We start from the raw sequence: 13,742 nt of genomic DNA on the forward strand, positions 1-13,742 counted from the left end.
CCTACACCTCAACCCACCCAGGCCAAAGTGAGCTCATGGAACTCCACTTATCTGCAACATTCAAAAAATAAAAACATTTATTCAGTGATTATGAGAAATCTGGTCGTAGTACTGACTTACGCATTCCAGTAAAAAGAATATTGGAATACTCAGGAAGGAGATGAAGGGCTATCTGCTCCTCACATTTGCTTATGACAGCTGATCAAACAAAACACTTGGCAGTATGAGGAATGAAAAGAGATCTGATAAACTCAAAGGGGAAATATTTGTTCTATATAAATACCAAGGCAAGACAAGACAAATGAAGAAAAAAGAGGGACAAAGAACACTGAGGTTCTTCTCCAACAGTTCTCGACATTTGGGACCTCAGGATCAATTGGGTCCATCGTCATTCATGTAAAGAGCTGCATTTCAGAATATTAGCTTCAGAATGCATATTTGGCCGGATTTATACAATCGTTTCTAATTTACTTGTGTTGATTTTTGGCTATCACCGCACGTTGGGAGCTACATGGAACTCCCTGAAAAGATTTAACATAGACTGATTTCCTTGTTTTAAAACGGCTGCCATGATGGAGGAGTTCAGGAGCCAAAGGCCTGTTAAATCCTCCCCAAAGAGCAGGTCCTACTTGAATGTTGCTGTGGCGTGATGCAACCAGAGAGCAATTGGATGAAGCCACCTTTTGGGTAACTCATGTTTGAGGTAAGACACATTAGCTAGGAAGTTCTGCCATCTATATAGTCTGTAAACTCCTAAGTTATTTGGTGGAAAATAAAGCTCAAGCAATGCCTTAATTAATTTGATTTGGCTACAATCTTTCAAGGGAAGCATTCAAAATTTTCTTTGAAGACTACAGCATCAGGGTCGTAATCACTATAGCCTTATTATCTATTCAATGGAGGACATCCTTTTCTTTTGGAGAGTGTTGATAAATGTGTGCAATTCTCAGAACATTTCCTCAGGAATTGTCCCTGGCAAAGTCAAGGAGACCATGGGTGGGATTCATTGTCACGCTATTACAAATGTTCTGCCTACACAAGCATATCAGCTTGCCAGATGGAACAATCCCCCCCTCCCACTGTGTTGTTCTGGGGGGCCCTTTTGCCTCCCAAGAACCAAACTTTGGGGGGTGCAGGAGGAGGAGATGGGGGGGGAAGCCTTGCTGTAAAGCAGAAGCCCTTCTGCAGGGCATCCACTGATAGGGTTTATTAGATGAATCCCACCCATTCAGAGTAAGTGCCTTGGACTACAGTCAGTGAGAACCTGAGAGGGTTTATAGAAAAGGACCAACCCTTTCATAAGGTCACCAGACCTATTACCTCATTTTCTTTTGTACTGAAAAAGACACAATTTCACAGATGGCCTCACAACAGTCATGGGAGTCAGGATTTGTTTAAAAAAATACATATTGTACAGGCTTTACTGTTATCCTCACAACACCCCTGTGAGGTAGGTTAGCTTTATAAATTGTAAAGGGAGGACAAGAGCGGTTTCCTCAACCCCCCCCCTCCCCATTCCCATCCAATTAAGTGGCAATATTCAGGAAGATCTCGCTCCTTCCAGAGTCATGTTCAAATTCACCAGTCTCGTTTGTTTGGCAGAGGCATATTGTGTCTTAGCATTGCTGTACAAACAGAGCATCATGCAAGGGCAGTAGCATGAGATAGTCAATCACAACTGAATAGCAAAACTCTCTTTGTACCAGAAAACAACCCCTGCAGCTTATCACGAGTGCGGCAACTGCTTGGCTGCTGGCAGCCCATTTTTTTGAAAGGAAGTATAAAGCGTGGCTTCTCAAACCTGGAATGTTCGATGTTTAAGGCAAAGCACAACAGGAAATGAAATAATGATCAAACATGACAGAAATAGTCCCTACAGGCAATAATAAATATATAAGGAAGCTGACAGCAGAACGTCTCTCTTTTCCCTACTCCTGAGGCTTTACAGAACTCTCTCGAACATGGCTGGGACAAGGAGCCCACCACTTACAACCAGTATCAGCAGTCTATATCTCCATATCCACGGGTCTGATATTACCGGTTTTGTGTTCTTTTACCCACAGTTCCCTGTCTTTGGCTGGATCCACTTTCTGAAGCAACTGATCCACGGGTTCTACTGTCTAAAAGACACAGAAACAACAGCAGTGTTACCATAAGAGCACCAAGGAATGCCTCATGAGACCTCCTAGAAAAACTAAACCACTTCCACACCTCCTTCTCCCAGTTCTTCAGGTTTGTCTCCTCACTGTGCTCAGAACAACATTTCCAACTAGGCCTTGAGCTATTCCAAGGGTACCATTTTGAAAGAAGAGCAAACCACAGATATTACATCAAGGAGGGCAATGCGTTTTAATATATCGTTTGTTTTTTTCAAGTCAGCTGTGGTACTTATGCCATTGTCTACACTGGAGGGCAAGAGTTTGGCGGGCTCAGTGCAACTCTAAGGCCTTAGGTTTACAAGGGCCAGCTGAAATGTTGTTTCAGAAAGGAGAAAAGGCCAAGCAGACTCACGCTTTGGTTGAACATATCTGTCTCGTGCCGCAACTGTGTATATTGACAAAGGTGCTGCCGAATCATCTCCACTCTCTCCACCTCTAGCCTCTCAAGCTCCTGAAAGGAAATAATAAAAGATCTTCATTAAAAGGGGATAAGGCAGTATACTTGAACATCAAATGAAAGGTGAGATTGCTTTATGTGAACCACCAAGAATTTCTTAGTGACTAAGAACTTCACTATTGTTCTCTAAAGAATCCATCTGAAACGAGAGCATGGCTCAAACAAGAGTTGAAGCAGATGAGGGCTTTACCTGCTACTATAGCTCTACTATGAATACCCAATCGATAGTCTCTGTAATGAGCCCTCTCAGAATGCAGGGGCCACTGCAATGATGCACAGAACAGGAAAACTGTTGTGTACACAATGTATGCTGAATTTGCCAAGATAGCTTTTTAAGATTTAATGTTTTACTATGTTTTTATATATGCTGGAAACCACTCAGAGCTGGACCTGAGAATGTTGTGGCAAGATCAGGCATGGGCTGAACTTTTGATAACATTTACCAGATGGGCACTTATCACTGAAGTTTTGCAAACATAACATGGAGAGACCCAACATGACATACCAGAGAGGTGGTCACCATTTCTTCAAACCACTTTGACTGGGCTTGATTATACAGATCCACACAGCGCATGAGGTCATCTCCTGCAACACACAAAGCAAAGCAAAGAACAGTAAGTAACTTTTTTTTTGCTCGCCCTAAAGGGTACTTAGAAGTGAAAGTGCAGTTATCTATCAAGTTTCTACATGCAAGGTGTTAAGAACAAAGAGAATGTAGTGTAGCTAAACCGAACTCATTAGGAGGGAAGTGAGTGGCCGAAGAATTGATGCTTTTGAATTATGGTGCTGGAGGAGACTCTTGAGAGTCCCATGGACTGCAAGAAGATCAAACCTATCCATTCTTAAGGAAATCAGCCCTGAGTGCTCCCTGGAAGGACAGATCGTGAAGCTGAGGCTCCAATACTTTGGCCACCTCATGAGAAGAGAAGAATCCTTGGAAAAGACCCTGATGTTGGGAAAGATTGAGGGCACTAGGAGAAGGGGACGACAGAGGACAAGATGGTTGGACAGTGTTCTCGAAGCTACGAACATGAGTTTGACCAAACTGCGGGAGGCAGTGCAAGACAGGAGTGCCTGGCGTGCTCTGGTCCATGGGGTCACGAAGAGTCGGACACGACTAAACGACTAAACAACAACAACAGAGTGGTGATCTCTCCATCCTTAACAGGAGTGAAACATAGTTGTCAAACATATACTGCGGGCTCATCCAGCTGGACAGCATGCCTCACAACAGAGCATTTTTGTAAGACAAACACTGAGAAACAAACCAGTTCAGTGATTTCCTACCTCCCAGGTGTGTCCTCCTCTCCCTTCAAGGAAATCTCCCCAAGTTTCCCTGGCCACAGAGGCCAAGAGTCATGAAAATATTCACAGAAACTGTGTCATGGAACAAAGGGAAAAATATTGTTCCCCACTTTTTGAAATTTCAATTTCAATTGGACTGAGAAACAAAAGTACAGTTCAGTGATGAAACAAAATGGAGTTTTTGCCCCAAGATTTGGATAGTTATTTGCTATGTCAAATGGGCAATCCATGATTGTTTTATGGCTTCCCTTTGTTAAACTCTCTTTACTGGCCAGGAGTAGCTGTCAGGGAGGGACAAGTGGCACCATATACCTAATCTCCTTGCAGCAGAATTGCTGCCATGTACCAGAATGGTGCAGAGGTGCAGCAGGCCAGCAGTGATGTCAGAGCAGTGGGGGCACATGAGCATAGCCAATCAAGCGCCCCTGCCTAGCCCTCACTGCTACCCTCGTTTTGCAGCATGCTGGTAAGCAGCAGGGAAAGCTGCTGCTCTTATCAGTTTCAGTATGGATCATTCTAATGCTGCTACTACCTGAGACCCCTAATATTGTTTTCGAGTAGAACAAATGCAGAAGCAGACCCAGGCTAATGCTGTTTTTAAATCATATGATTTTTAAAGCAAGGTTTTTGAGTCAAGTAGTAGTGAATATCTCTCCTGCCATCTAGTGTACAAATCAGAGAGTATGTATTTTATAAAATGCAAATTACATGGAATCACGAAGTGTTGAATGTAAAGAGCATCTCCACCGCTACTTTCTGCTAGTCACATATTTAACATAAATACAATAAAACAGAGGAAATGGACAAATATTATCACAGAAAGTCACATCACTCAACTAATCAGCTTCAAGGAGTGTTGCCAATTTGATATACTAAACTCCTGTCTGACTCTACCAGTATTCCAAAGACCTGCATAATTGGTCACTTTTCCTTAATTGCTCTACATACTTTTCCTCCTCTCGTCTTTCAGATGTATGTAACAGTGGTCCGGGGGGGGGGGGGGCGGGGAGAAGCTACCGTAAATCCTGGAACTTATCAATAGCACCTAAACCTTGGGGTGTCTGTAGTAAATATTTGTGATCTAACCAGAAGGAAGGAACTGTTATGAATTCAGTCCTGATCAACACCAAATGTTAAGATTCAGGGAGTTAGTCAGCCTTCCTCAACATAGTGTCCATCAGATGTTGTTGGAACACAACTGTTATCATCCTTGGCCATTAGCCATGCTGGCTAGGACTGATGGAAGTTGTAGTCCAACAACATCTGGAGGGCATTACATTGGGGAAGTGGAGTGAGCCAGGCAGCATTTGTGCTCTCTTTATTCTCTCACAAAATAGTGCTTCCTGAGCTTAAGTTTTCTCCTTAGCTAAAACAGCAGGGGCTCTGTTCCATCTAACTTTTTTTTACACCACTGTTCCCTGTCTTCTTAACACATGTTTTCCTCACTCACCAGCTTGGGTGGACTTCCGCCTAGCCTTCTTAATTTCCTCTTCTGTCTTGTTGCTAAGTTTTATCTCCAACTGCTGTGTTTTCATCTCTAAATCCTTTTGCCTCTCCGATAATGCTTTTCGGGCCTTGAAAGAAAAAGAAATAACTATGAATTCCTCCTCAGCAGAAAAAAAAATACCCATTTGCCTCCTCTTTTTCATATTCCTCCCTCTCCCTTTTCAGAATTAATCACTGCAATATGGAACATATGCCCTTGTTGGAAGCCATGAACCTGGAACATGAACTATGAGACACAGAAATTCTTCCTCTTCTGTATGATAGTTTTAGGACCACAGAAAAGATTAAAGGTGCTCTTCAGAGTAGTTCTTCAGATGTGGCAACTATTAAATCATTAGGAATGCTGGAGCAAACAACCTTTAAGTGCACAAGTGGATAATATCTACATTATGTTCATATGAGAAGTCAGCTACTTTGGCTTAATATAGGGCACGCTAAAAAGTTGCTGCATGAACAGTATGCACTTGTTTCTTCAAACCAAAATGGATTTGGCCAGGGAAGAAACATAAGCTATCGCCATTTGTTTCTGAAGGTGGCATTGCCAAGTTATCCCTAACCTTCAGGCAGCCCACTGACCCCCTCAAATGAACTCAACTGACTGCTTTGGCTTACCTTTTCCACGGATGCATACCGACTAACCAGCTGCTTCCTCAGGTCAGCAATGTGATGGTCATACTTCTTCATGTCTTTTTTGAAGTTTTCTCGGAAGTTGAGAAGGGGTTTCTCCACCTCTGCCTGGAGCTGAAACAAAGGGCACGGGAAATTTGGTTGAGGAAGGATTAATGGCTGATCATTGATACACCTCTATTTTGGCCATAATTCTTTCAAGGTAAAAAAATTTCTTCCAGCAGCACCTTAGAGACCAACTAAGTTTGTCATTGGTATGAGCTTTCGTGTGCATGCACACTTCTTCAAGGTGTGTGGCATAGGAAACTCCCAGTTTGCATAGTGTGGGCGACACACTCTATTTTTATTTATTTGTTCATTCATTCAAGTTGAATCCCACCCATCCTTCTGAAGGAGTCCGTGCTGGCAAATACATCCATTATGGAACAATATAGGAATTTTTTTTAAAAAAACCCCAATTACAATTAAAAATATTTTCTCTTCCGCAGCATCTGGTGATCCCAGGATGCCAGAAGCACTATACTTCAAAAAATCAATTGGAATAGTAACAGCACCGGGGGAGAAAGTATTTTTAGCCCTGTCTCCAAGTTCTGTATTCCCGATTGAAATCTCCTCCTTGAAACTGCTATTATCCCCTCTCAGAGAAAAATACAGATGCTTGTAACAGTATTGTATTTCCACAAACAGGACTAGCAAGTGCAGGTGTGGGGGGGCATGTTCAAAAATAAGGTGCTAAATACCCTTTCCACTCAGCAACAGTGTGCCAGTCAAAATGCAGCACCTCCCAATTTAACAGAGGGGGGGAAGCTGGGAGATCTGACCATGGATTTCCCGGTCACATCTGTTTTGGCTCTCAAACACAACGATATCAGTACTGTCTGCAAAGTACTGTCTCAACTGTCTGACAGTACTGCAAAGTACTGTCTCAACCAACTGCAGGAACGAAAAAGGCAATTAGGGGAAGGACATTTCCACCCCAAGTCATGACTTAGATGCATGTGTACTACATACCCAGCCAAACACTGACTCAGTATATATTTCAGGTTTATTCAACATGTCTGCAACAACTGAAACCACGAAACAGGCAAAATTTGTCTGCTGTCTAATCTCTTAACAACTTGATCATGAGAAGGGCAGTTATTCAGCTAAATCAATAGTCTTGGGACTGCTGTGGATTCCTTCCAGGCACAGACTGATGAAAAAAGGTCACTTGAACTAATAGTTTTCTTTCTAAAGCAGTGCTGTGATAGCATTGAAGGTAGTTAATTTCTACCCATCCCAGATTTTCAAACTGAATACCGCCCCAGCACACATATTGCGCAGTACTCACACAACTCATACACTAAACTCCACCCACATTAACTGAGCTTGCAGCCTTGAGCGTTGTGATTCCAAGGAAACTGGCACATTTATCAGATGAAAACGGGAAAAAGTTATCTGCAGAACTTGTCTCTGTCAGAGGATATGCACCCATTAAGTGGTAATTCCACAATTTCTATTTTTCTGCTTATTTCTAAGCTGCTAACCTTTGAATAAGGATGCTTATTATTTTTAATCGAAAGTGCAATTCAGTGATAAATGCTTTCAAATCTCACTATTTTAATGCTTTAATCTCTTCCATGGGACTTGACTCATGGGACTTGAAAAGGATTAACTTTGGCTGGTTCAAGAATGGTATTTGCCCAGATATGGAAAGAGGATGCTGTTCCAACTAAGAAAGAGTGGCTGACTAAACTGATGGATTATGCCGAAATGGCAAAATTAACGGGTGTGCCAAGAAACCAAGAGAAACTTTTATTATTATTAAGGAGTGGGGAATATTTGTGGAATATTTGAAAAATCATGGTATGCAACTAAGTGCATTGGTAGGGTTAACTTAAATCAAGCAGTTAAAAGTATAATTAAGATTAATTGTAGAACAATTCAAAGATGGAGTAAAGTGGAAAATGCAGTGTTAAAAATTTAAATAAGAAACCACAAGGGGGGGGGAGCCTGACATGTATTTGTATTGGAAGTACAAGACTGTAAGATGTGTATTTGTAAACTTTTGAAAACGGAAAATATTTAATAAATAATAAAACCTTTGGCTGGTTCATGCCTAAAGTTTGCATGTGGTGCTTTCTTAGGAATCAATGAAGGGAGCACAGATCAAAGGCAGAGGACATGCTTTGAGTGCAAAAGGTTCAAAGTTCAAACCTAGGCATCCCCACTTTACAAAAAAAGGACCGCAGAACAGATTATTTAAGAGACCACTGCCAGCCAGAGCAAACAACAGTCTGGCCTGATGGAAGGCAGCTTCCTATTATCCAGCATTAGAGGACCACAGCAGTCATTTGCTTAAATAGCTTCTGATTTTGGGAAAAAGCAACTCACTGGGATCCTTCTGTTCCTCAGACATCTTACCCAGTTTACCCATGAAAATCCTGCAAATGCAGCTTTTATGTAAAACTGCACCCCAGTTTCCAGAAAACATCTTCTGCTGGTCTCAACCCCACACAGAAGATTCCTTATGAAGTGATTACCTTGGAGGAAAACTTGAGGTGAACCTCTGCTTCATCAGCCAAGCTTTTCTTCAGCTGAGACCAAGACTCTCCCAGCGTCCTGAAACATATGTGATGGGTAAGAAATCTACTCATTCATTAGCATCTAATTCTCATCATTACAAACGTACGTTTCTGTTAGCAGTAGCATTCCAAATACTACACACAATGGGAACAGCGGCATTTCAGAGTGCTGAACTCAAAAGACAAAAATGTAAATTATCTTACATAACTTTTCTCTCTAGACTCATGTTCAGCTTCACATTCGGGGGAAGGAAGATGAGCATAATTATTTTCAGCAAAATCTCATCCCATTCCCCCCATCCACCCCCTGGAATAAATTACACTCACAATCCCTTAGTGCTGTTTAGGCTCATAATTACCATTCATTTGAGACAAACTAGCAACTTTTCTACCTGCGCTCTTACTTGTAGTTATAATAATAATTCAGCAGAGGTAACTAATGACTTCTTCAGCTACTGATTCGAGTGTGTAATTTGATACTTTTTAAATACCAAATGGGATAGCTTAACCATAAATTGAAGCATAATATGTAGAGTAGCCATAAAATGTTGATTAGATCCAGAGTGTCTCCCATCAGATCCCAATTACATTTAGGAAGGTTTTACCTAATGAGGAGCCATTTGGATGAGTTGTTTGTTTGTTTTTTAAGCCTCAAAATGTCAAACAATTGAAATGAGCCCATGACAACACAGAAAATTGAATTAATTTTCTCAGGTGACAGAAAATAAACAATGTGATTTCTTTTAACAGCCTTTTCAAACATGTCTTCCAAACTCTTAGTAGCTCCTCCAAGCAAAGTGTTCAATAACTTGTGAGAATTACTGGTAGTCTAGTGGAAGGTATAATAACATAATGGCTATCAGTTTAGGCAATGAGCTAGAAGTTTACGAGAGTTCCATCATTGAAAAAGACAGGATATAAATGTAATGAATGCCAGGTGACGAAGAAAGTTAATCTGCCTTGCCATATGTCCGTGTCCCCACCCCCACCCCCATATCACAAAATTTAAATAAGTTCCATAGCCACTGAAACAGAAGAAACATACAGGGTAAGCAAATGATACTGGACAGTGTGCAAGTGTCAGAAAGCCATCTTAATACCATAGACGGACATGCTGAAATCCAAAGTTTTTGTACAATACAGGAATTATTTTGCCTACATCTCTTTTGGACCCAGGAATTAAATGCATCCAAGCAGAAACCCAATTCACTATTTGGTATGCAGGCATGTCCCATTAAAATTCCTCTTGTCCTCCAGAGTAGAAAATGAATAAACTGTGAATTCCTGCAATCAATATACTCTCCTCCAGGAGGACACAAACATTAAAAGGAACAAGGAATTTGTTAAGGGAGCAAACTAAGTTATCAGATGTTTGCGATTCAATTATACTCTGTGGCAAGAAACATCAAAGGGTCCGTAGAGACTCCTTAGATGAACAAATTTATTTAAAGACTAACATTTATTTTGGGATATATTTTTGCAGACTAGAGTCCACCTCATCAGATGCTAGGCGAATCTAGAATAGATGGAACTGCAAAGACTTAAAATAAAATGCGAATCACATTTTTGAGTTGGAAAGGACTTAAAACATGTGGTCAAATCCCCATCGCAAGAAAAATGAAACGTATCAAAAGGCTGCATTATATATGCTCATTGACCTCATTTGCAAATAACAGTAAGGCACGGTTAAAGGCTTATTTGGACTGAACAGTGTGGTAGAGCACATTGCCCAATCGCTTCCACTCCAGCTTGTCCCCTAGTGGGAGAAACAAGCCATGAAGCCTCAACCTGAGATGTGGTTTGTTTCACTCTAACAAACCATGACTATTCGTCGGCATAAAGCCATTGTTTGTTGTTGGCTTGCTGATCTGGTTTATTCAAGAGAAACAAAACACAATCCCAGTTTGGACCTAACAACAAGCCAATGATTCATGGCTGGTTGTTCCCACTGGTGAGGCACAAAGCAGGAGTCACCAGGCAGGGTGCACTGCTCTATCTCAATAAGTCATTAACCATGGCTTACTGCTACTTGACAGCTGGCCTGCTATACTGCTGTGCTGGATTGAAACTTCCATGGAAAGAGAAGAGGTACATTTCTCTAGGATCCTTACTTTCTCTTCTAACTTCCAAACACTTAACATATTACTGAAGTATCAATACACTTTTTTTCTTTTCTTTTTTTCAATCAATAGGTGAGCAACTGATCCTCTTCTTCCCCCTCAGAGTACAAATTACCACCTTTCATTCTTGTGCTGATTCCCAAAGTAAGAAACCAGACGGGATGGACCCAGGGTCCAGTGTCGATCCCAGGCAGAAACCAGGAAATGGTTTAAGTAAAGGCACAGGTTTTATAGCTACATGGGATTTCATCCACTCTCACAATGGTAAGAATATGACCTTACCCTTCTTCCTGGGCAGCCAATGAGTTTTGTGATAGTTTGGACAAGTTCTTGGCATATTCTTCCTCAATCTTTATCCTGGAGAAAAGAAGAACACCAGCAGAAACATATCATTTAGAAGAACAGTATCTCACATTACAATAGATGTTTTCACACATTGTATAACTCAACTTGCAAAACCCAACAAGCTGAGTAGTCATTACTGAAAATCCTCACCAAGGTAATACTCATATATTAACCCCATATATCTGTGATGATGGAAAGAATAGGTTGTGTGTAACGGGACAAAGCAGCTCCACCTCCCTGGTATGTGGAACGAGGTTGGACAGCTCTGTCCGACTTGTCGAAACAGCTGAATCTAGTCCAGCTCTTACCAGAAGCCAAAGCATGATTTCAGTTTTCTTTTAAGTCAAAAAATGTATTTCTGATGCAAGAGGATCCACCTGCAAGAGGATCTTTCTATGCTACTCCTCATAGTGAGATATTCCATTGTTCTACATAGCCCCATCAATACAAACAGGCTGATAAATGAGGTGTGATGAACAAGTAGCCCTTTGACAATCTGCTTGGTCTTCCTCAGGGTCTGAATCTTCCCCTTCCAGGTCTCCTAGCCTTCCCTTGGCATCAGAAACTTCTTGAGGCCCCAACTCCACCCTACTGGGACCATTCACAGACTCCTTTAGCTCCAAATCCTCAGGCTCCCCCCCTTTCCTCCTGGCCATACCATCTCCTCCATGAAATTCCCATAGGCAAAGGCACCCCTTGCAAGAAACTCTGTTGTGCATCCAAACTCAGTGCTGAACCCCATATACATTGAATTATACGTGGGGAGCTCAGTCCAGCTTGGTCTGGATGTGTGAGAGAACTCCTCCCTGCAGGAAACTCTCTAGTGCACCCAGTGTTTTTTCACTTTTAACATTTGAAAAATAAAGATGCCAATACTCTGTACCCGTGAGTACCTACAGAAAAAAGTACTGAGTGCATCCAAGGCTGCTCTTTGAAGGGCCAAAGTCAGGGCTTCAAAGCACCTCACAAACAGGAAGGAACTGCTAAAAGGAAGGCTTTTTTTCCTGATTTCAGGACTTCAAAGCACAAAAACACTTGATGTCATTTGTTACATTACATGACTGACAGGTGGGCAGCCCCATCCACCTTTCAAGGCAGATGCGGATGCAGCTCTGGTCTGTGGAGCCACCTCTGCACTATGCTAAAATCACTTCTATTTGAAATACCTACACACACATCTCAAAAAAACAACAACACTGTGGGGAGCAGTGAATAGTCTCCCAAGCAGGGGTGTGTGTCAAATACACCCATAGAAAAGACACTGACAAAAAGACAGGTGCATAAACTGCTATTGTTTTCTTTTCTTTTCTTTTTAAACCACCAATCCAAACCAAACATTTCCGTGTCAAGCAAAAACAGAGTTGTACTATTTGAAAAAAAACTGCTTGGGGAAAAAAAACTTTCATGCTGCAGCTCATCAAAGGGGCTTGTCCAAGTTTCCCCCTTGATAAAGACATTTTCCAAGAAGAGGTGAGAACGATATCAATCCATGTAAATTCCTGTTTCTTTTGTAAAGCTGTGAATGGCCTCTGCTCTCCCATTTCCATGGAAAATATGCAATATGGCTATGTAATGTATTTATGGACACATATTTATATATTTGCCTTTTTGTGCCGAAGGTTACTTTCTCTGTTCAAGAGCTGTGTGGATTTGTTGAAGACGTATACTCTGTCAAAAGGATTACCACTTGTCCTTATGCTTAAGATTTTCCACTGGCACAAGATAATGTTTTCCTACCAATTCACCACTGTCCAATTGAAATGGGTTAATGGTAGTGGCGCCTTCATTGTCCTCTGACCAGGCAAAGTCCACTCTTGGAACACAGTGTTCCAGTTCTCCATTGCAAATCATAGAGAAGTAAATATCCATCCTATTATTATTATTTGGAAAGCTATTTATAACAGTGCTCTTTTTCTTCTAAGAGTAGTTATAAATAATGAGCAGCTATAAATAATATCTTTCTCTCGCGCGCCTTCTTCTTTCATGTCCTGCATTTATTTTCAGTTATTTAAACTATGTTCTAGCAGAGCAGAGGCAGAACGGATGGGGTGAGGAGAGATTCCTCCCCACCCCCCACCCCGACGTGCTAAAGTCACTGAATATCATGAAGTAGAGAGAACTCAAGAGGATTTGTACTTCTATGATGCCTAAGTCTCTACAGTGAAGATTAAAATGGACCCTTGGTAAATACAGGGATTGTACTAATATCAAACAATATGAAAAAATTAAATGCCTTGCTAGGTTGCAACCAGAGCTTTATGACTTCTGGAGACACAGGGATGAAAACAGAGATCCTGTGAGCATTTTTTGTTTGTTTGTTTACATGACAATCCTGCAGAAAAATACTAGAGGGGGTCATTTTTGCTCATCCCCCTTTCCCAATACAGCCCTTGTGAATTCTCCAGATCCACTCTAGAGGGTAGGTGGACTTTCTGGAATAGCATGGAAGGGGTCCCAGGTGTGTGTGTGTGTGTGTGTATAGGGATGTTTTTTTAAAAAAATCACCTCCCCACCTTCTGTCAGCCAAACTCTTCACTGGATCTAAGGTCCTTCTCTGAAGTCCTTCCATTTAAGAAGAGCAACTCTGGGCATATAGATGTTGCTCCTCCATTCGTGTATGATAAGGGACTTCTACTGTCTCCCTAATCCATTTGCAACA

General features: G+C 41.5%; 1 protein-coding gene across 2 annotated transcripts in view; it reads right to left on the reverse strand.

Moving 5' to 3' along the window:
- Nucleotides 1-1,389: 1,389 nt before the first annotated feature.
- GAS7 (growth arrest specific 7) overlaps nucleotides 1,390-13,742 on the reverse strand; it is a 132,776-nt gene continuing 120,423 nt past the window's right edge. For both annotated transcript variants that reach the window (XM_035104613.3, XM_035104614.3), the window contains exons 8-14: nucleotides 11,021-11,095; nucleotides 8,577-8,655; nucleotides 6,040-6,168; nucleotides 5,372-5,495; nucleotides 3,122-3,201; nucleotides 2,512-2,610; nucleotides 1,390-2,120 (exon numbers count right to left, since the gene is read on the reverse strand). In XM_035104613.3, coding sequence (XP_034960504.1) covers nucleotides 2,007-2,120; nucleotides 2,512-2,610; nucleotides 3,122-3,201; nucleotides 5,372-5,495; nucleotides 6,040-6,168; nucleotides 8,577-8,655; nucleotides 11,021-11,095 — 700 coding nt within the window. In that variant the 3' untranslated portion in view covers nucleotides 1,390-2,006. The remainder of the gene's footprint in view (nucleotides 2,121-2,511; nucleotides 2,611-3,121; nucleotides 3,202-5,371; nucleotides 5,496-6,039; nucleotides 6,169-8,576; nucleotides 8,656-11,020; nucleotides 11,096-13,742) is intronic.

The sequence above is a fragment of the Zootoca vivipara genome, chromosome 2, assembly GCF_965207765.1.
Source record: "Zootoca vivipara chromosome 2, rZooViv2.hap1.1, whole genome shotgun sequence".
Classification (NCBI taxonomy): Eukaryota; Metazoa; Chordata; class Lepidosauria; order Squamata; family Lacertidae; genus Zootoca; species Zootoca vivipara.